At 39.3% G+C, this 23,888-nt stretch overlaps 1 protein-coding gene and 1 long non-coding RNA gene across 3 annotated transcripts; one reads left to right on the forward strand and one right to left on the reverse strand.

Moving 5' to 3' along the window:
- Positions 1 to 3,775: 3,775 nt before the first annotated feature.
- On the reverse strand, positions 3,776 to 13,751 carry LOC145421269 (uncharacterized). Its single transcript, XR_013902603.1, has 5 exons — positions 13,616 to 13,751; positions 13,434 to 13,521; positions 5,665 to 5,778; positions 5,193 to 5,569; positions 3,776 to 5,110 (listed from the first exon to the last, which is right to left on the reverse strand). It is a non-coding gene; the product is annotated as an uncharacterized LOC145421269 (long non-coding RNA).
- Positions 11,029 to 23,562, forward strand: LOC113008669 (acyl-coenzyme A thioesterase 1-like). Of its 2 annotated transcripts, none has more exons than XM_080291332.1 (11): positions 11,029 to 11,195; positions 13,656 to 13,861; positions 14,479 to 14,578; positions 16,862 to 17,046; positions 17,507 to 17,667; positions 18,690 to 18,809; positions 18,939 to 19,024; positions 19,093 to 19,186; positions 19,298 to 19,378; positions 19,538 to 19,679; positions 21,991 to 23,562. In XM_080291332.1, exons 1-11 carry the CDS (start codon positions 11,044 to 11,046, stop codon positions 22,113 to 22,115), a joined length of 1,452 nt encoding a protein of 483 aa, XP_080147458.1. In that variant the 5' UTR covers positions 11,029 to 11,043; the 3' UTR covers positions 22,116 to 23,562. The 2 variants fall into 2 exon arrangements, with proteins under 2 accessions (XP_080147458.1, XP_080147459.1); XM_080291333.1 differs by lacking the exon at positions 11,029 to 11,195 and adding an exon at positions 11,262 to 11,397.
- The last annotated feature ends 326 nt before the right edge of the window (positions 23,563 to 23,888 follow it).

Genomic DNA, 23,888 nt, shown 5'->3' on the forward strand with positions numbered 1-23,888 from the left:
GTTCTTCCATTTGCGCAACATCTCTAAAATTAGAAATATCCTGTCTCAGAGTGACGCTGAAAAACTAGTTCATGCATTTATTACTTCCAGGCTGGACTACTGTAATTCATTATTATCAGGATGTCCAAAAAACTCACTGAAAAGCCTTCAGCTAATCCAAAATGCTGCAGCAAGAGTACTGACAGGGACTAGAAAGAGAGAGCATATTTCTCCTGTTTTGGCTTCCCTTCATTGGCTTCCTGTTAAATCCAGAATTGAATTCAAAATCCTGCTCCTCACATACAAGGTCTTAAATAATCAGGCCCCATCTTATCTTAATGACCTTGTAGTACCATATCACCCTATTAGAGCGCTTCGCTCTCGCTCTGCAGGCCTACTTGTTGTTCCTAGAGTATTTAAAAGTAGAATGGGAGGCAGAGCCTTCAGTTTTCAGGCCCCTCTTCTGTGGAACCAGCTTCCAGTTTGGATTCAGGAGACAGACACTATCTCTACTTTCAAGATTAGGCTTAAAACTTTCCTTTTTGCTAAAGCATATAGTTAGGGCTGGACCAGGTGACCCTGAATCCTCCCTTAGTTATGCTGCAATAGACATAGGCTGCCGGGGGATTCCCATGATGCATTGAGTTTTTCCTTTCCAGTCACCTTTCTCGCTCACTATGTATTAACAGACCTCTCTGCATTGAATCATATCTGTTATTAACCTCTGTCTCTCTTCCACAGCATGTCTTTTATCCTGTCTTCCTTCTCTCACCCCAACCGGTCGCAGCAGGTGGCCGCCCCTCCCTGAGCCTGGTTCTGCCGGAGGTTTCTTCCTGTTAAAAGGGAGTTTTTCCTTCCCACTGTTGCCAAAGTGCTTGCTCATAGGGGGTCATATGATTGTTGGGTTTTTCTCTGTATCTATGAAGCGCCTTGAGGCGACTTATGTTGTGATTTGGCGCTATATAAATAAAATTGAATTGAATTGAATTGTTTGCAAAACCTCTGTATTTGTAGATGTGGTTTTAATTTAATAGAGCCGTCTGTGAAACTGTAAAGTGATTGGCTAACACTTTGCCCATCTGGCCAAACAGGAATTTGGCCTTTAGGTGAAAATTACAGTTGGGATCAGCAGGGAGTTCAGCAGGGATTTTAAGTCCAGGAGTGATTACCTGATTTTCAGGTTCAAGATGTCTCCTGCAGTGTTTACTGTTACTGTTAGCACAAGACAGTTTTTGTCTCACACGTGGCACGTAAACGTGAGCTGCTTTTCTCTTAACAGCTGCAGGTGTTCTAATGATGCTGCTTTTCTGAGGTTCAAACATTTCTGAGGTTCTCCATTTCTGACATTGCTCTGCAGTAACAATAGCAATTGTGATGGCGTGTTTTTGGTAGCTAAACAACAGATTGGTGCATGAATGGGTTTAACAGGAGATGGATATCGTTACTCTTGCATAAGGCCGAGATGCAGCAGGTGCAGTGGCCACTCACCAGATTTAAATGACTAAATTTATCAGCTCATGCCCGACAGCTGCCCAAGGACACTTCAGAAAATTACATGGGAATATTAAACTTCAGACCTTTTTTTTTCTCTGTGCAATATCTCGGCATAAGTATGCCTCTCATAAAAACACTTCAACAGGATTTTTCCTTGTTTTTTTACCTCACGCAGGGAAACAGGAGTAATTGGAAGCAGGTTGGGTGCATGACATGCAACAGATGTCTGAAATTGAAAACAAATAAAAAGGTTTCAGCGCTTCAATCAAAGAGTTCATCCTGTGATTTTTGATTCATTCCTTGCAGGAAAAGTGAGAGCCTCCAGGCTGAAGTGAACCCCTGAGAGGTGGCAATGAAAGGAACTATAATTTCCTGCCTGAGCCAACTTGATTAGTTTGAAAGCACCTACAAACCAGAACTTCAAAAGGTTCTTTGTGTACATGCTTAACACTCTTGTTCCAGGATCACATCACCCCCACTGACCTCTTAGAGATGTGTTTTTGTCTGATTTCTGCCGTGTAAACAGACACACAGAGCCAGTGCATATAGGTGGATCTCAGATGAAAATTCAGACTGACTCTCATAACTCAGGACAGCTGAGGGGAAACAGGAATGCAAAAAATGCTTATCTTTACGCACCAGGGCCTCATATTTCAACCCAGGCTTGAGCCTGCAAATGTAAGGCAGCTCAGAGGCTTCATAGGAATCATATCTATGAAAACAAATCATAAAAAAGAAACACAGAGGGCAGACAGACCTATATCAGCAGCACTTGTTTTCCTAATTTGGTCAGTTGTCACCTGCAATCTAACCACAAAAGACATTTGATTTCATTTTAAAAATGTTCTCCAAGAAACTCTGGTAATTTATTCAAGTGAAGACTAAGTTTTTACTTATTTTCTATAAGCTGTTCTAACAGTGGATGTTCATATTACCCATGGCCAAAGTTTCTAATATTGAGGTGATTGTGTGTGAGAGTAATATCTTTGAGACAAATGCGTTTTTACATAGTTTTTTTCTACTCCTTGTCTGTCTGATGTCATAGAGAGGGCACGTCCCTAATACAGTCATCTCATTCATAGGCTGTATCCCAATTCAGGGTCTGCAGCCTTAAAGTACGCAGCCTCAACGATCCTCAAGGGCCGCGTACTCAAAGACCGCTGAGGCCGGAAGTGCGAGGCTTGTGAAATGAGACGGTCTAGCCTCCGTTGCGCTGCCCAGGTTGCCTAGCAACCATGATACTAACAGCTGGATACAGCTTTGTTTGGCAGAAATGAAGGAGAAAATCTTTTGTTCATTTGTTTGTTTGTTTCTACATGAGCTTTGATCATTCTCTGTAAGATTAAGCTCAGCTATTGAACGGTGTATATTTTAAAGTAAAGGCTCAAGTTAGTACAAACGTCACTAATGTCACATAACTTTGCCGACATGTGGCCAACAGTGATGTTTTAATGTTCTTCGTTATTAAACATTTGCACATAAATAAGTGACATAATATTCAGTACTTACTTAAAGTTTACCCTCGTCCGCCGTTTTTTTCGGCAAAATTATCCACACCCACCGCCGCGCTATGCATTCTGGGATATGTTGGGCCACGAAGTCTACACTGCCACAGCCTTAAAATTCAGGGAAATGAAGGACGCATTTCAGGGTCGCATTTCGAGTAGCCTTTGAATTGGGACAGCCTTCGGCGCGCCGCTGTGACGTAATCGGCCTTGAAATGGGTACTTTAAGGATTGGGATACAGCCACAGACTCCCCACCTACCAGCTCTTTAAACTTTCTCTCTTTGTGGAGCATTGTGTATAAACTAATATTGAACATTAACAGAATTAATACTGATGTATTAACAGCCTCATATAGTCACATAAATGCATTTGTTATAAATTCATGAAGCGTTTTACACTGAATGCTTGCAGAGCAGTATTTGCAAAGCGGGCAGTAATTGTATATAAAACACTCAAACTGCTTGCTGCACTTTAAATCGTAACCACTGTGACAGGGTAAAGGGTTTGTTCACATGGTTACTGTAATTTCCTGTTCACTCTGAAGGCATTTCTACTGAGAATCAATCACTTTGTCTGTGGAGGACGCCATTTATGAAAGAGTTGAATGCGGGAAATCAGAGAAAGGAAGGAAGGAAGCAAAGGTGAATGTGGCAAAGCAAGGCCGGTTTAAAAAAAAAAGAAGAAAGAAAAAAGGAAGCTGCTTTCAGCATTAAAGACATTGGGCGAGGCTACATCCTGTGGTGGTATCTTTGCACAGATCACCCTGACTCCATTTCCTTGAACTATGTTTAGTACGTGTGTCCATTTCCTACACACTCTTCCCCAGAGATCTTTTTTTTTTTTTTTTACAGATTTTTCTTCTTCTGACAGAATTTCTGTTCCTGAAGAAAACTCAGAAAATCCCATCAGTGTGTAGAAATTATATTGTTACAGTCCCAGATGATCCCAGGGTCAGAGCTGGCCCACCAAAGTGTGAAGTCTCTGTGAAAACACCAAAACACACAACAAAGAGTCAGTGATAGAGAAACTGTTAAAAGTCTGTTATTTCAGTTTAAGAAGAAAATCAGTGAGTCATCTTTGTATCCAACACTTATCTCTGAAAATGAAATGCTCGTGCCGGACCTCTCAGCTTCATGTAGTCTTATTATAATCATCTAGACTTATACCAAAGTAACAAACATTGACATAGATGGTGGCCACATACTGAACAATATTAGCTTGAATAACAGCTGGTGTTGTCATGTTAATAATGCCAATCTGGAAACACAGATGTAGTCAGAAGTTTACATCCACTCATCCTGAGCATGAATGCCATTTAATTTGGGACTTTTAATGAGTTCTTTGAGCTTTTCTTTTTCCACAGTGGAATGATTGTACAGGATACAACTTTAATTACTTTAAAAGTTTAGTTTTTTGGGTCAGAGGTATGTATTTGTACATTTGTAGTTCATTAACAAGCTTCTGGCATAATTCTGGCTGGATATTTGACCACTGTTCTTGGTAGAATTGGTAAAGTTCACTTAAATTGATCGTTCCCCTGGCATGGACCCAGCTCTATGTGCAATCCACAAATTTTCAATAGGTTTGAGGCTTTGGGAAGGCCCTTCCACAAGCTTAATGTTAGCCCGCTTTATCGATTCCATAACCAGTTTTGGTTATTTGAGGTCATTGTCCTGTTGTGTCCAAGTTTAAACTTCTAGCTGTTGATTTGAGGTAAAGTTGAAGAATTTGGAAGTAGTCCTCCTTCTTCATTATTCTAAGCATTTTGTGCAAAACAGTCCCAGTGCATGATGCTACTACCACCATGCCTGACAGGTGGTTACTGCTCTTAGGTTTGGAAGCCTCATCTTTACTCCTTTAAGCATACCTGTTGTCATTGTGGCCAAATAGCTCAAACTTCGTCTTGTCTGACCATAGAACTTTTCTCCAGAAGACACTTTGCTTGTATATGTGGGTAGCAGCAAGTATCATTCAAGAGTGAAGGTGTGGATTTTTTTTAAGGACAGGCATCTTTACTGATCAGCTCTGTAACTTTGGATAGTGATATGGTGTGACTGTCCACAGTGATGTGGAGTTCCAGCGGTTTCCAGGTCGTGGCAGGCTTGAGAACTGGTAGTTCTTGGATTGTTCCTGAACAAGAAAAGGGTGACAGTTTGGATTTTTTGTCCAGACCTTGGTTAAGTTGTGACACATCTAAATAACGTGTACTTACATACAGTTGTTTGAACTGATGATCTTTGAATCTGCAGTTGTTTAGAAATGTGTAAATCTACAGTTCTCCTTCTTAGATCTTCTGTGAATTCCTTGGACTTTCCCATTGTTCTGATCACTCCAACTAGCGCTGTCAAGAAAATGCTTTTTTATGATGCAAAGATAAACTACCAGTAGTAGTCAATCATGCTTACAAATGAGAAGTTAACAGGCCTTGGCCTTCTCAAGTTAAGATACATTCTAGAAACCCTTATAAAAAGATTTAAGTGAGTGCATATATAATTTAGCCTGTACATGTAATTTTGACCCTGTGTGGATTAGTGAACCTCTTGTTTTTTCAAAAGTCATTAAAGATGTATGCCACACAGTCATTCCACCCTGAAACAAGAACAGTTCAAAATAACAATTAGAAGCTTAAAATTACCATCCAATGCCCATGTTCAGTTTATGTAAACCTCTAACCACGGCTGTACCTTTATTTTCTTCACATAGTTCAGTCAACTGGAGCAAGGCTCTGACGTCTGCAGGTTCCTTGGACTGTTGCATCAGTTCTATCAATCTTACTTCGTTGGAATAAGCATCATTGGCTGAAACACAGAAATGAGAGTTAGACCATCGAAGAGTTGCTGTGAGGTCAGGATCTGATCACTGTTGGTTTCTTACAAATGGACTCAGGCTGCAAAGCATTTAATATTTCCTCCAAGTCCAACACATGAGCTCTTGTTTTCTGCAATAAGTTGTCTTTGATTTGATCACGTATACTTATTGAAAACATTGACTGTAGAGGTATTGGTATAAAGATCTATCACCTCTCACATTTTAACTGGGCATTCTAAGCATCGCTGCAAACTGCCATATCAGGAGGTAATAACATTTTTAACTGAAAACACTTGCATTTTACTGCTGTGATGATCTGCCATATAAAAGGCCAAATGTCAGCCCGTCTGATTATGCATAGGCAGTGGAAGATCCACATTTTGATTTATAACAACCTTTCTGATAGCAACCGTAACGAGTCCTGTGGAAAGACGCCCACATAATCTGATCAGCCCAAAGCAATCTGAGTCTGCTGCATCCTGTGTGGGTGCTAAAAGGGTCATTCCGCAGCTTCATTTAGGATCTCCATCATCACTTTGGGCAGTTCAATCAAGCTTAAATCTGAAGATGCAGATGAGATCTTTCCAACCTGCTGCTTAGGGAATTTTTCCAGAACCCCACAGCATAAGAACTCTCTGGGTTTAAGAAATGTAGAAATGATCATTTTTTAAGGGTTCAACAGGTCACATTTACAAAAGAAAAAATGTAAATAATTAACCATAATAATGTAGAAATTCAATAGTGAAAATAAGTTCCTCCAGAAAACAGCACTTCCAGGATTACTCCGCAGGTTGATTGTCATAGATGCCTGAGAATGCTGGTGCCTCTAACTGGAAAAATAAGATTTTTTCTAACTCAACTTTTTGTTATTGATATTCTAAAAGCAATAATAACAGTAGTAAAAACGTAGCCAGTGTTGTGTCTACATAATATAACAGACAACTAACAAATGAGCAGTTTTAAATTGTATCTTTAGGCTCTTTGTTACAAGCAAACACAATTTCTTCCAATTTATTTAGTTGAAGCTAGAAAAAATGCAAAAGCTAACACAGTTTGACAGATATGAAATAGCATTTTTTCACCAACAAGAAGATTCCTAAAGAGCTATTAGCTGACAATTTTGCATATCTATGCATGGTGTGCAGTGCGCCATTAAATATTTTTGAGGATGGTGGACAATTTGAGGACAAAAAAGAAGTAGCAGGCCTAAAAAAACTACCTACAGCAGTTGAACATTTGAGAAATGGGAAATAATCCAGCAAGGATGTGACACAGGACCTGAGAGATGCATCTGGCCTTTCAGTTGATCCATCTACTGTTCACTGAAGCCTCATCAGAAATTGTGTCAGTGGAAGGGTTGCTGTCAAGAAGTAAGTAAGGGAAATAGACATTAAAGGCTGGTGTATGCATTACACCAGTTTTTACTGAATTTCAGTAAAAACTGGTGTAATGAAGTGATGAATCCAAATTTGATACTTGTGGTTCAATCATCATCAGTGTACATGGAGGAGGTCAGGAGAGAGCTAAAACATGGTGGAGGCTCTGTCATAGTTTGGGGCTCTATTTAAACCAGTGTTGATGAAATTATGATCGGAGAAACGTACCATCAGATTTTAGCCCATCTTACAATACCATATGGAAAACACCTGATTGTCAAAGGCATCAATTTCTCAGGTGGACAATGATCCCAAACACACTACCAACACAGTAAAAGCATATCTGGATAGAAAAATACATTGTGGAAGACTGTTAGTCGTGGATTGGCCTCCCCAGAGCTCTGACCTCAACATTATTGAAGCAGTAAATGGTAAATGGTAAATGGCCTGTATTTATATAGCGCTTTACTAGTCCCTAAGGACCCCAAAGCGCTTTACATATCCAGTCATCCACCCATTCACACAGACATTCACACACTGGTGATGGCAAGCTACATTGTAGCCACAGCCACCCTGGGGCGCACTGGCAGTAGAGGATCATCTTAATAGAAAATTGAACAAAATGCAGAAACATCCAAAGAAGACCTTTGAATGTCCTTTAAGAAGCCTGGAGAATTGTTCCTGAGGACTGTTTAAGGAAATTATAAGAAAGCTGCCTCAGAGAGTTCAGACTGTGCTGAAAGGTTGTCACACTAAATATCAACTTTCAAGCCCAGAATTATTTAAACTCTGTTTTCCCTGATATACTGCATTACTATGTATGTTTGCACATTTCAATAAATCATTGCACATATTTCCTCTTTTCAAGAGTTCAAAAGCTTTGCACAGTACTGTTTAATAGTACGTAAGTATGATATAATATATATATTAGATCTAGAAGCGGCACAGTGATGGACTGCATAGTTTCAATATGCAGAAGTAATACTGGTCCACATAGAAGAAAAACTCAATGATTAAAAGTGGGTCTTAAACTGACAGGTCATCATAAAAATGTAGTTTTATTTTTCTGAAATATTTTCTGTCGGGGTAGAAAAGGAGCAACAGTGCGCTGATACTTCACCCAAATCTTTGGAAAAGCCACATAGCAAAAAGAATTATGCGGGGAACAGCACCCTCTGGAGGTTATAAGGCAGAACTACAATTTATATCTGGTATTTGGTCAAGTGGTGAGTTTAAATATTCCGTGTATTTATTATTTCATGTACGTATACATTTGTCTTTTCATAGTTTAGTGTCATTTTATATCTGTATTGTGTGTTTACTTTTGTTTTTCCATGAATTTGTGCTACTTTGTAATCTTTTAAAAATCTTTTTCCATTTTTGCACCATTTTACATTACTAATGGAAGACTACCACACTTTGTGGTTCTTTTGATCCTTTTTGCTAATATAGTGTTAGTTCGCATCATTTTCTGTCTCTTTATTTGCTTATTACATTAACTCATAAACTGTTGGCTGAAAGTAGAGGAATGTGTGACTCATGACTGTACCAGCTTCTAGTTTTGTCCATCATCTTTATTTATGTATAGGTTTTACTTATTGCTATTGTTTAGTTTACTTGTAGCACATAAATTATGAATATTCAGTAGCTGTAAGTAAATAGGGGGGATGGGGGGACACCACTATTAATGAAAACTTTAAATACTTAGCTATTATTTGGTAATTTAAATAGTAAAAACTGTGTTACCTGTTTGGAAACAAAAAATGTTTTAAAACTGCTAGCTGCCATTTGAGTGATTAAAAGGTAAAAGTCACATGGGTGCTCATATTCATGTAAGGGTGACTGCTCCTGTCTCGTTAGTTGGAAGACTTCTGATCAGGGAACAAAATGTGTATTAAAACAGATCACTGGTACATAGAAAGTGGCATACAAAAAACCTCCAAAACAGCAACGTTTGCTCACACACAACAGAAGAATACCTTGTAGTTGGTGTTGCTTTAATCCCTGGAGATTTACACAACATGTGGGCGGAATTTACAGAGGAAAGTATGCGGGTAGAGTTTAAAGTCCACCAGAGGGGCCAGGTGCACCTGCAGACTCAAACTCTGTGCTTTCTGACCACTTTTTTTCTGAAAGCAATGAAAATCTGCTGGATTAAAGGCCTTTTTGTGTTTTCACATGTGCCCTTACTTCCGAGTTTTCCATGTCTGCAAGAATATTATGATGAAGTGGATCTCTTCCACTCATTTCCACATTAATCCTCCTCCTTTTTATTTCTGACTCCACTAGAGTAGCTAAAAAACATATTTATTATTGGTTACTCATTTATCTCAGCAGACGCCCATTTGGGAAGAATGCATTACACTGAGAGTTGCTATTTTATACACTGTAGGTTATCTAAACTACAGGAGAAGTGCAATGTTTTTCAAGACATTTCTGCTCTGTTGTTCTGCATTTTTGCCTTTGCTCCTGTGAATGTTACTCCTAAGCTATTACATTAGGGATATCTGCTGCCTTTGACTTCACAGAGACTTTCTAGCGCCTGATCTTTGGCTCACATACTCATAAATATTTTGAACCTTTGGCTATGTTTAATATAAATATCCACCGTTCTACGGCATTTAAGAAAATATGGAAGAACATAAAGGAGGATGAAAGGCCTTACTCCCCTGGCAGCCCTTCAGTGTGCTGAAATCAGAGTATATGTTTGTAGATTATCTATTACCCTATCAGGAGTAAGTGTTCTTTCCTCCTGCATGTGCATTTACAATTTAATGCACAAACTTATAGTCTACGCCCACGTGTGACACCCCGCCTTAAACCCCGCCTCCTCTTCCTGGCTGCAGTCAACGGATCCAGTCGATGTCCATTAATTTAGGCCTTTACTAAAATTCACGAACAACAAGGAGAAGCGGTGGAAATAATCGTCAAGAATAAGAGAGAGAAACTTGTCTCCACAAAGCGAACAGGTGGAACTTTGTCACACCCTGTTGGAACTAATTCAGGAGAAAATCGTCTCTTCGTGATGTACGTTTCGAAGGTAACAGAGGACAGCGGTTATTTTTACATGTGGTACTTGAACGCAGCACGCTTCTATTAAACCAGTAGTTCCCAATTTTTTTTTTGCTGGACCCCCCTTTGTTTTACAAGAAAAATATCCCCCCCCCTCCCCCCGCTCACGCACACACGCACGCACAAACACATCCTCCAACCACACGCACCCGTATTTTTCTCCATTGCGGTTTATTTCACACCTCAAACATTTAGTAAACAATTAAGCAAATACAAGTAATCTGCAGGTAGTAAGAAAATAAACTACTAACTCTTTTACGCTGCGTCCGCACGTACACCGGTGATTTTGAAAACGCAGCTGTTTCGTCCACACGTAAACGGCGTTTGGAATCACCGAAAACTGAGATTTTTAAAACTCCTTTTTTGGGTTTATGTGTGGACGAGGAATACAAAGTTCGTCACGCAACATTAAAGGTGTGTGCCTTTTTCTACGTCACGCTGTGCGCCACGTTATTGTTTACAGGAGATGAATTGCAGAATGATAGATAGTCAGATTAACAGTATTTTGTCTCTATCTTCAGGTTTTACACATGCAGTTACTGTCCCTCTATTTAGAAAGGCAGAGGCGTCACGGTGTAATTATTTTACATGTAGTTGGTTTTTTTCCCTGTGTAATAATATTCAACATTGCTATCAATACATTTTTCAAAAAATGCCTCTCTGTGCAAAATGGGTTTAAAAACATAAACAGCTGTGGGATACTGTCTGTCTCTGATTTGAACCGAGGGAACAAATCGTGGCAGGATCAGCCTGATATTATTTGTATCCCACTGTAACTTTACTGTATAAAGAGCTAATATCTCCAAAATGTCAGGAGTGGTTATTTATTACAGCAAGTCTTTGTGTACTAAAAATCAAGAATGTGGGATACTGTTTGTCCGTGATTTGAAGAGCCCAGCGCTGATCCCGACGCAGGGAAAACCCATTCTGCAGGGGAGACCTAATTGGCACTTGTGCAGGTGAAACCAAACGGAAGATATGCTTCACCATATTTTCTAGTCTTTGGCTTAGAATGAAATTGGCTTGGGAACATATTCAGCTATGCTTCATCTCCTGCTTTGCGTTTAGTAGGCGCCCCATGCTAGCAGTGTCCAAGCGTTGTTTTGTTTTTCCCTGTTCATGCCGCGCCGCCCCCGGGTGCGGGCCCCACACTTTGGGAAGGTCTGTATTAAACTGAGATTGGTTTTTAATATAATTAGGGGAGTTTACTTGGGTGGTGGCCCAACCGCTGACTTTTAGGGTGTAGTTGCACGCTGGGTCTTGGGGTCCTGGCTACATTCGGCTAAGCTAGCACGGACCTGCAGCCGAACTTTAACAGATAAAACGCTACCTTCAGTTAGGGTGAAAAGTTTATCGTGTTTCTACTTGTCAGACACAGAAATGAGCTGAGGTGTTTTAGCCTTAGCAGAGGGGCTCTGTGGTCTGTTAGTAGGCCTCACCCTCAGCAGCGTACTCCTACCAGCCGCAGGTGGATTTCTGCCTGACTGCTTTCTGTTTCCAGTGCAAGAAGGAAACAGCTCAGGCTTCCATCTGTAATTGAGACAACATGACTGTGTATTTCCTGTACGAAGTGTAGTTGGATGAGTTAAACACCTGGAGTCATCCAGCCAAAGCAATGGGTAGTGCTCAAGGGACCAGGGGCGGATCTAGAGAAATTTTCTTAGGGTGGCATGAGGGTGGCAAAGAAATCAAATGGGGTGGCAAAATCGAAGCCCTTTTTTTCCCCCCCAAACACATGTGCAGGTTGTTACATATGGTTAAAATGATTCAAATGCAGTAAGTATACGCATTTTTCATATAAATATAGTCTACAACTTAATTACTGTCTGTAGCCCACATAATTAAACACTTTAGTTACATAAAACATGTGAGTTTTGATGCTATGTACTGTATAGCCTGTATAATAAATACATATGTAGCCCAATAAGTATAAAATCCAGAAAGCTACACAACATTGAGTGGTTCATTTACAAACACACGTCTAAGTTTCACTGTTTTTTGTTAGAAAACAATCACATTGTTACATGTTAAATTACACAAAATGCCAGAAATCTGCACTGTCATGAACAAAAATTTAAACCTAATTTTTCATGATTGGTTGGATTAACCCACTGAGGTCTGAAATACAACCAGCCATTTTTGACTCCTTTTGAGTTTACGTTTGTATTTCACCATCAGATTGTTTCATTTTATTTTTTTCCCCTTGTCTTGTTTGGTATCTTTTCAGCTCAACTGAATTTAGTTGTTTTTTTCACTGACATACTGCATTAGTACTACTATTACTATTAATAGTACTATTACTGATCTGAAATCACACAAAGAACTTAAAATCCTAGTTGTATTTTTTTACTGTAAAAAAAAACCCACAGACATGTTGGGTAAATTTTTATAACTTGAAATGCAAATATAATATAATTGTACATTTTGTAAACATGCAACTATTTATCTAAAAATGCAGCCAATACACCTGCTGTTTTTTTCATTTTGTGTAAGAATTTAAAAATATTACTAAAACTAAAATGAGAGAACAATCAGGTGTCGCACTATATGCACCACAAATGATGTGTGCCAGTAAAAAAAAGTTTGTCCACCAAAAGACAGAACAGCACAGGGATAAACCTGCAGGCCTGACAACAGGAGGTGTATCACTCCGCTGGTTTTCTACTCAGTGTTTACGTTGCAAATGTGCCTTTGTGACATTCATTAGTGCCCTCACTGACACACAAAACAAAACAACGACTACACAACAGAACAACTACACAACACAACACACTAAGTAAACACTCCACACTAAACGTCACAAATCTCCCACATCTAAAAACTCTCTCTCTCTCCCTTGCTCTGTCTCGCTGCCGTTACCGTCACTCCTAAAACTTTTCCCTCTTCCTAAACAATCAAATCCCACGTGTTGACTTTTTTTTTTTAATTGGTCGACATGGTGCATTTTTCCACCAATAAGAAAGAGGTGGCTTTTTTTCTTTCTTTACTGTTTTCGCGCTGTCCTTAGAAAACGCTTAAAACACACACACACAAAAACATGACGACAGTATTTAGAAAAAAGCGTGGCTTATATATATTATCATAACTCTGGATTTACTGGCCTGTAATTAAAATTTAAAAACTTTAAAGTCTGAACTTTCAATGTGGGCTGAAATAGAGAGTCAGCGTGGCTGCAGCTTGTTGCTATGTCAGCTTACATCAGTCATGTGATTTGGAGGTGCAGTGTCCACAGAGGGTTAATAACAGTCACCTTCCTTCCATTTCCAGAGTGTAACATCCAACCACCTGTGTAAAAAGCGAAATTCCCATGGTGTTAATGAACTTTGGCCACCAGTCCAGAACATGAACTTTGAACATGAACCATGAACATGAACTTTACCCTGTCTGTGTTACTCAGTTGTCACAGTTTCTCTCCACAGACTGTTCTCAGCCATGACCCAGGTCGTTCCTCCGATCCTCTCCGTCACCCCGAGTCGGGCTCTGGTTGATGAGAAGTTTAAAGTGTTGGTGGAGAATCTTCCTCCGGGATATCCGGTAACCGTCCGCTCCCTCCATAACTCCGAGGACAAGCACGACTGGGAGGCTTACGGGCACTACGTCAGTGACCACAGTGGCGTCGTGTCAGGTGGGCTTCTTTGTTTTCCTTTTTTTTTTAAACTTACCAATACAAAAAAAAAAAAAAACCCAAGTACCTGAAAAGAATAATAAAGTAAACCATTGAACAGATGCATAAGAAGCTGACATTAAAAATTATATTTGTACATTCACACATAATTGCTATAATCAAAGTCATATTTAGTTTGCCGTTTATGAAGCAGGAAGCATTGAATCCATTCCAGCTCCTTTGGTGTAAATCAAAGTGATGACAGGTAATCTGGAGATGGATACCTGCAGCTCATTTAGGTTGCACAGGTAGTCCAGCTGAAGGCTTCCTGTGTCCCAGAGTCTGACATAATGCAACAGATGTACTCCAGTGGGATTTTTGTTTGGTTTTTTTTCCTCTACATAATCTTTAAATTCAACCAAATACTTTTTGGTCTTACTTTTGGTATTACTATTACTTTTATTACATTTTTTTTTAAATTTTTAACTAAAATCAGCGAGTGTTGTTGAAAAAGGTGTTTTACTTTTGATGTTTTTGTTGCACATGTTCTATTGAACTGTAAATGACATAATAAAATGTTATCTCACTTTTAATAAAGCAAATAAAGCGAAAAATAAATTGCTCCCCCCCCTTTGCAGTATCAGAAGACTTAAGTTACGGAGGCACATACACAGGAAAAGAGCCCATGGGTTTGCTGTGGAGCATGCGGCCCGTCCCGGGCAGCCGCCCAGGCCTCAGGTAACACATTCAATCTTCTAGTAAATCTCGTAGCATGGCTCTATAAATGACTTTTAATTACTAATTACTCAAAATTTGTACTCCAGGCTTTTTCCCCAGTGACATCATCGGTCTGCATTAAATCCCAAACAGCAAAGGTAGTCTGGACATACTTCTGTCCAGATGTGTTACATATCTAGATAGAAATTTGACGACTAATCTGCCAATTTTTCTCTGATTAATCGATTAGTCAACAATTATTTCAATAACTCTTATCACCTTTTCTTGTGGGCAAACCTCCTGTTCTAGGCTCCAGTACCTCACCTGCTTAAGACTGCCCATTTGTGAATATCACCCTGTTGTCTCATCCCACAGCAAATTAAAACAATCACTCATATGAATTTGAAAATAATCAAACGTATTTTTAACATTATTCAACAGGACTCTCAGATTAAAAACGAAATAAATACAAATGTTAGGTAATAAAGATTAAAGTGCTAGAAGTATTTAAAAAATAAAAATGCTAAATGGAACCTAAATGGGTTCTGCACATAAGTTCAGTTAAAGCTTCAAATTAAATAAAAAAGATTTTATTTTCCGGTCCAAAATAAAAAGTTTCCAGATAATTCAGTTCATGAATTCACGATTGCAGTATATGCTCTGGAGTGACGCTTGCTTTTGAGATGATGTTCCCAGCTGCTGATAACCATGCTGAAGATGCTCTCGGTAATGACTTCAGCTATTTGAGACATGCAAGAGCCTATGAGCTGTAAGACAGTGTAGTTACTCCTGTTTAATGGTTTACTATCACATTTCACTCATTAGCTAACAAAACTGAACTGTTTTGCTGCTTGCACTTCGCTCTTTGTTAGTATTGAGTGCAGTCTTGGCATATGATATAGGGAATACTTCCCCCATAGCTTCCTGGAGTGTATTGCAGTTACAAAAACACATTTACCCGATTTGAAAATATAACGCATCAACAAATTTTTATAGTCAACATAATCTATTATCGCAACTAATCGTTGCAGTCGTAGTGTGTTATCTGGCTTCATCGATGGATAAAGTTGTGGGTCATCTGCATAGCAGGAAAAATGCATGCTACGCCTTCTAATGATACTGCCTAAAGGAAGCATTTAGAGTGTAAATCTAATCAATGTGAAAACAGTCCCCACTTCTGGCAATCCAGTTATTGTGGCGTGAGTGAACTTATCAAAAGTTCCATGGCGATCTGCTGCACCTCCCCTGTCTCTGTGGCTGCCGTGCTCTGTCAGAAAATGACTAATTGCTGATGCAATACCTCTTGACAGTCCATTGATTTAGCATTGTGGCCTCACTCAATCCATTCGACAGCAAGTCAGCTACTTTGTTTGTTTTGTTATCTTGTTCTTAAGTGATGACGTATGAACCCTGCTTCCAGGTCCAAATTACTCTGCGTTTATTAAGGCTGTAGTGTTTTTAACATGTTTTAATGTTTTGTATCTTCTTCTATTTAATCTGAACAAGCCCCTAAAAAAAGTCAGTGATCACTTTCAGCCTCTCAGTTTTTGTTACCACTGTTCATTTTAATGCTCAGTTTTTAAAGCCTTACGATGTAACCACAGCCCAGCCTATGCAGCAGTATATTAATGACTAACCTCGAGTTGTGGATGAATTATTACTACAAACAAAAAAATCAATGGGAAGGGACATCTGAAGATGTCCATGTAGTAAGGTCTAAGATATGATGGGGCCTGATCATTCAGGACTTAATATATGAAGAGAAGGATTTTAAACAACTCTAAATGTCACAGGAACAAGAAGCTAATACAGTTAAATCTTCAGGGATCCTTGGTAGTTCTTATAAATGACGAGTCTTCCTCACACACAGAGTTCCACAGCAGGTGGCTCTCTCCATAGCAATCACAATAATGCCATGCTTTGTGATAGTATTGCCTAAGGGAAGCAAGTATTATGTAAATAATCTAAGGAGCTTGAAATGAAAAGAGCACAGTCCAGAGATGGCAAATTATTATCCGTTGTATCTTCCCTAGGGCTTAATACTCACCACCATTTGATCTTAGAACTGAAGAAGCTTCATGGATGAGAGGTGAAACATCTTCAGCACACCTAAAGAAGTTCAGCTGCTTTTCTTCCCAAACTCCTTAGATTACCATGATCTGGATGACAGAGAACATACACAGACCTCTAAAGTAAATAGTATTGGTCCTACTACAGAACCCTGTTGAACTCCATAACTAACTTTTGCTTGTGTAGGCTACTTTTTGTTTAATCTGTCAGGTAACTCATGTCATTATTGGCCAGGTTAAGGAAGATGAATGTGTGCACACCCATGCTGGTCACCATCTCGGTCCACAGTGGACACGAGGGCTTCAGGGACCAGGCCCCTCTAGCCTCAGTCCTCACAGAGAGATGGTACATGGCCCCTGGCATCCAGAGGATCACTATTAATGAGCAAGGAGTGCAAGGGACTCTGTTTATACCTCCAGGTACACCTACAGCACCTGTAATGACACTTTTATTCTCTTAAATACGTATTTTGTTGATTTTATTTTTTCAGAGTGGCTGGGGTTTTTCTTTCATAATGGTGAAATGTAAATTTAAAAAATCCGTTCTGCTTTTCCTTAAAATATATTCTCATATTAAACATGGCTAAAGGTAAAAAAATAAATAAAAAAATAAATAAAAATCAGCCTGTGTACAAGTAACATGTAAAAAAAAAAAAAAAAAGCAAAAGCTCAGGCTTCAAGCTTCAAGCTGATCTAAATGCTGTGGCATTGAAACATGCGGGCAGGGCTTGTGTGCCTGGTGTGACCATATTAGTGAATTCCTCTCTTTCTGACAATATACAGATCCAAGAGTAGGAAAAAAATCCACCTGATGTCCGAGTTTTTAGCTCACAAGGATGACTTGAACCAAAGTAATTTTGTCCTGTTTGTCTGACTTCAGGTCCTGGACCGTTTCCTGGGCTGCTGGATATGTGGGGAGGTGGTGGAGGGCTGCTGGAGTATCGTGCTGCCTTGCTCGCGTCTCACGGTTATGTTTCTTTGGCGCTGGATTACCTCGGATTTGACCAGGAGTCTGAAAATTTGGAATTGAAATACTTTGAGGTTTGTGTGACAGGTCACCATCCAAAATTATGAATTAAGGCGTTCCAATCACTTTCATGGCCACAGGTGTATAAAATCAACCAGCTAGGCATGCACACTGCTTAATTAATAAAAGAAAATGGGTTGCTCTTAGGATCTCAGTGAATTCCAGCATGGTACCATTATAGGATATCACAAGTCCAGTTGTGAAATTTCCTTGCTACTTAAATATTTCACACTCAACAACCGCAACTTAGCCATAAAGTGGCAGGCCTCATGAAATCACAGAGTGGGGTCAGCAGATGCTGTGGCACCAAGGTTGCCAACTTTCTGCAGAGAGGGGATGGCCCCTTCTTGATCCTACGTGACTGTGCACCAGTGCACAAAGTAAGGTCCATAAAGACATAGAAGAACTGGACTGGCCTGCACAGAGTCCTGGCCTCAACCTGAAAGAATCGGAGCGAAAACTGTGAGCCAAGCCTTCTTGTCCAACATCAGTGTTTGACCTCACAAATGTGCTTCTGAAAGAGTGGTCAGAAAATTCCCATTGTCCCCTCTGACCATTAGACTTTTCTCCAGAAGGCATTTGTCTTGTTCATGTGGGTAGCTGCAAATTTCATTTGTTGGACTTGGACCCATTCTTTCCAGTATTGGTCAATTCAGTGAGTGCTGTCAAACAAATCCGTTTTAGGCTGCAAAGATAAACTATCAGTTGTAGTTAATCATGATAACTTACGAGAAGTTAAAAGGTCTTGACTTTGTCAAGTTAAAGGACACTCGAGAACTTTCAGGTCCACTTAAAAAGATTGAAGTAAGTGTATGTATGTATAGAAAACCCAAAATAAATTCAAACTTGTGCACCCATTTATTATTGTTTAAAGTCACGCATGTTGTACAATGATTCAACTCTGGCAAAAGAACAGTTCAAAGAATTCATTAAAAGCCCAAAATTACTCTGACATTCATGTCCATGATGAGTGTTTGTAAACTCCTCATTACATCTGTACTTATTATTTAATATTCTAATATTCTGATCTCTTCAGACGGCGTTTAATATTATTAAGGACCATCCTCAAGTGATGTCAGACAGAGTTGGAATTTTTGGTCTTTCTCTCGGTTCACTTGTTGCTGTCACCTTGGCAGCCTACAGCACCATTATCAAGGTCAGAGTGCGAGGGAAATGACTTCAATTTCCTCTTCTTTTACCTTTAAAGTAGACCTTAACCCACTGACCTCTTTCTTACTCCAACTGAGGTATAAATCAAATTTCGTAATTTGTCATTTCATTCCAGCCTTGTTGTATTGTTTGTATCAGCTCCAACCACTATTATCCAGCACAGGGGAGCACAGTCGCATCCAGGTTTGAAGGAGTAACCAGGTGGGTCCGTGTTTGTCGGTCCATTAAATTATTATTGCTGTTTCGTAATTACTAATATGTTATGACAGGCAGCTTTACAAGGCGCGTGTGAATGAGGACAACCAAGTGATCTGGAAAGGTGTTGGTCTGGAGTTCATCACTGACCCCTCAAACATTGCCGAAGTGAGTGCTGGAATATACTGCAAACACCTGCATGTTAAATACCAATACAAGTCAGTGCTGGACCTGTTTTATTATTTGTAACATTGTTGTAAAGGTGTTTTTTGTTGACAGGTAGGCAGAATTAACTGCCCGACATTGCTGGTTAACGGCTGTGATGATCAGAACTGGCCCACAGTGGAGACGGCGGAGGATGTGAGGTCACACACACTCACACAAATGCTGTTTATGAGAGTGATGGATGTCAAGAATACTGGAAAGTTGGCAGTTCTTGTTTGAGTATTGTGAACATTGAACAAATATGAATGTGAACATTAACATACAGTTCATTTAAGGTTGACCTCTGACCCTCAGGTAGCCAGGTTGATGCGTGAAGCTGGAAAGGAACACCTGTTGAGCAGATTAGCATATCCGGACACCGGACACCTGATTGAGCCACCGTTCTCACCTCATTTTAGGGCTACGACCTTTGTCATACACAGCAGTAAAGAAAAAGGTCAGATTCCCACACCTGTACAAAGGCTTTGGCCTCACATCCTGTTTCTTACCTTCTTACAGATTCTGGTCATAATAACAAAACTTCATCAAGTACTATAATACACTGCTCAAAAAAGAGAGTATAGCATCAAGTCAAACTTTTGGGATATTGACCTGATCAGTTAAGTGGTAATTAAAGACTAAATGAAGAACGGTGTACTAGACAAGCAACAATGAGACAAACAGGAATGGCTTTACAGGTGGAGACCACGGGTATTTTATGCTCCTACTTAGTGACACCAGTTACAGGGATGTTTAATCACTCTGACCTTTTGTCTTTTTAACTTTTTTTTCAGTAAAACAGCTGCAGCTTTATAGCCTTTGTACTTTGTCATCAGTTAACTTTGGAGTTGGTACAAAAACCTCCAAGATTAAATAAGTGTATTCAGCATTAAGAGGGAACATATAGGGTATCACTGGGTGGTGTTGAGGTCTGAATCTGAGGGCAGCTCCTGTAATCACAAAGAGAAAAGCATCATCTCAAACTATCAAAGTTTATCCCTCAAATCTAAAATAATAAATAAATCTTGCCAGTCCTCACACACTGATCGGAAGTTCTGCTCTTAGGTTTTTTTTTACTTACCTCTGACAGCTGACATGGGAACTGTTCAACATAGGCAATAATTTATATGTTATCTAGTATAATATTAACCTTTGAGTGGATGGTGCTTTTTAAACAGAGGTCTGCAAAGATACCTGGGACTCTCTGATCTTAGAACTGAAGAAGCTTCTCGGGTGAGAGGTGAAGCGTCTTCAAGAAACTTAAAGAAATCTGCTTTTCTTTCCAAACTTCTTAGAGTACAATGACCTGGATGAATGAGAACCTTCACAGACAAATCGACCTCGTTTCCTCAGCGCAAATCTTGTGGAGCTTGTGTTTATCCTCAGAGCGACTGATGTCATTTAAAATTGATAAACGAGATTTAAAACGAGGGAGTAATGGACACCAAGCAGCATAGAAACAGGCTGTAAGCTGAAAGAGCCAGGCTGTAATAATCTGTTTCTAATGCTCTATTTTTCAAAGTAAGACGTGTGGCTTAGGTTGTTTAGAGGACTTTGTGCTGGGCATTGTCTTAAAATAAGATAAGATAAGATAAGATAAGATAACCTTTATTAGTCCCACACGTGGGAGATAAAAAATGGAGATAAAGAAAAATGTATTTTTATTTGCTGAGGTGGCTGTAGTGGAATCACCAATTTCTAAACTGCTAAAAACAAGTCTTTGTCTCCTAATGACATTCGGGGCATCCTGAAATAATTTATTATATCAACGTAGAACAAAACATTACAAATAAATTTACTCGAGCCTATACTCCATAACACCCGATTGATTATTTAATGATCTCCTCTGTGTTTGTCACAATCTTCACTGACTGCCTTTGACTGTCACTACAGTCACACCACTCGTCACATCGTGAGGGGAGGATATTTGGTCATTTGAGCAGATCGGTTGCAGGACTATATTACTGAGGTACACGGGTACCAGTCCATGTGCGTCATTAACTCTGTATTGAATGCAAAAAGCCCAAGTGCTCATTAAAACAAAACGTGTGCCAATAAAGTACTCTGTCCATTGATCCCTCCTTTTAAATATGTTAAATCGCATCAGTCAGGGTAAACACAAACTCCAACAGATTTGTGCTGAGGAAATGAGGCATACTTGCTTATTTTGTGCTGAATATTGTGAAACTGATTATCACCAGTTAATGTGGGCGGATTCCTGATTTTATGTTACAAAAACACAGATCTTTTTTTTCCCTTTTTTTAAAAAAACAAACCAAAACAATAATTTCATTGTTGTATGAATGTAATTTTGATAGATATATGCATTTGCACAAGATGGAGACCTTTTTATTCCAGCATCTTTAATAAATCAAACCATATGACACACTGTCGGACAGATGACCATTCATAAATGGCCTGTATTTCAGTGAAAATAACGAATCAACACGTGAGGCATCATTCTGAACACGGAGAGTAGAATACGTAAACAAATCTAATCGGTTAAGGTAAAAGCCTGAGCACTGACTACTCATCTTAGCTAGCTAGCTAATGACATCATTACTGATTCGCTTACAAACACACATTTGACTTAAGAAAAAAGTGCAACGGTACTGCTGGTCCTTCCTTCGATAAGTCCAGTTTGCTGCAGAAAACGTCAGACTGACAATGGACTGTTCTTTATTTGTAGTTTGACGTGTGTGTGTGTGTGTGTGTGTGTGTGTGTGTGTGTGTGTGTGTGTGTGTGTGTGTGTGTGTGTGTGTTGCAGTGCTACTACTGTGGGGAGGAAAGACCAAACCTCACTCTGATGCTCAGGAGGACTCCTGGAGGAAGATTTTGAGCTTTCTGCAGTTTCACCTGTACTGTGGCCCATGTCTCAAAGCAAAGATATGAAAAGGTGCATGATGCTGCTCAAAAAATAAATACATCATGTGCCTTTTTCAACCATCCATGAATTCAAATTTTTATGGTGGGACATCAACCAAACTGTTTTTCTTGATTTGTATCTAAAAACTAATTTAGCCCATTTGAGGCCCCTTTGTTAAAGGCCCACTTTCCTCTGATTGGCTAACTTCTGGAAGCCAGCTGAGGGGTAGCACCCATAAATTTGTTAGACAATGTATGTTACAGATTTTTACAGATATCTATAATTTTCCCTGTTAACTAAAAATAGCTCACTTGCTTCCCAATAGAAAACCTGTTTGGTTAGATTTATAAAAAATTATGATGTTTTTGGGTTAAATTGTTATGGTTGAGTTTTGGTTTCCCCCGGCAATGCAATTCAAATCATGCTCTAATATGTTACAATAGCATCACTGATGCCCAGATTTGACATATTTGACAACATAGGAAAACACGACAAAAGTTAGAATATATTTTTAATTTGGATTTTTTCGAATTCCATGGATTAGACATTTTATAATTCAAGTGGCAAATAACGAGTCTCATCTGTGTTTTGTTCTGTAAGATCAACAACCTACAGTGTTAGGTTTTGTATTGCTGATTGTCATTTATGCTTAGAGTTTTATAATTAGTTTTAGATTGGTAGAGGTTTGATCCTTAATAGTCTGCAAACTTTGTGTGCATTAGAGAGCACTCTGGGAGCATGGGAGAGGTCGTACCTTGTCTTATTGTTTTATGGTAGGATAAACGTAGCTATATCTGTTTTAGGCTAAGTGCCTTTTGTTTAGATGAACTGCTGGACTTCCAGACCAGCAGGTTTAGAGAAGTCATTTATGGGGTCACACTCTGACCCCACACACACACACACACACACACACACACACAGGCAAGGTACTCTTTGTTTGTATGTAGACGTAATATGTTAATGAACCTATGTATATTCATGTAACCCCAATAAAAGCAGTGTTATGGGGGAGCGGACAAGAGCAACTGGGGTCAAGCGAAGGAACGGCGCTTGTCGTGGTTGTCTCCCTCATGCATGAGTAACACGAAGAACTTTGCCTACTTGGTGTTTAATGCTTTTTGCTGTGTAGTTGAATTGTCCTCAACGTTCCAGCGAATAGGTTTATGCTACAAACCCATCATACAGTATTAGAGAGAAAACCCCAGCTATCAAACTATCCTGTGTGAGCAAGCACTGGGCGACAGTGAGGAGGAAAAACTCCCTGTTGACAGTAATCCAGATGGTGGATGTGCTTATTGACATATTATGTACTGTCTCCCTCAGTAGATTCAATTCAATTCAATTTTATTTATATAGCGCCAAATCACAACAAAAGTCGCCTCAAGGCGCTTAGTCGCAATTAACAGCAACATTTAGATGCTGTTAAATGTTTTAGTTGTTATTATGCATTAAACAGTGTTTGTTGATCTTGAAGCTTCATTCACTCAGAGGTGTTTTTTATTTTTAATACAGGCCTCAATGTCTCTTTGTGTATACTTATATACTCAAATAACACCAAAAAAAACAACAACCTGGGGGCTGGCTTGGCCCTCGATCTTGACACCAGGAACTGACTTCCAGTGAAAGCTTTCACTAATGTCATGTTCCTTGATATACAAATGCCAGCCTCAGAATACTGAGAAATGTTAATTCAACACCAGTGAAATTACATTTATTTTATAAAATGTGATTACAGTTTAAATATGGAGGGCCCGGAGTGTCAAAATGAATTAATTAAATACGCCATTAAATAATTGTTT

Source organism: Astatotilapia calliptera, chromosome 17 (assembly GCF_964374335.1).
Source record: "Astatotilapia calliptera chromosome 17, fAstCal68.1, whole genome shotgun sequence".
NCBI lineage: Eukaryota > Metazoa > Chordata > Actinopteri > Cichliformes > Cichlidae > Astatotilapia > Astatotilapia calliptera.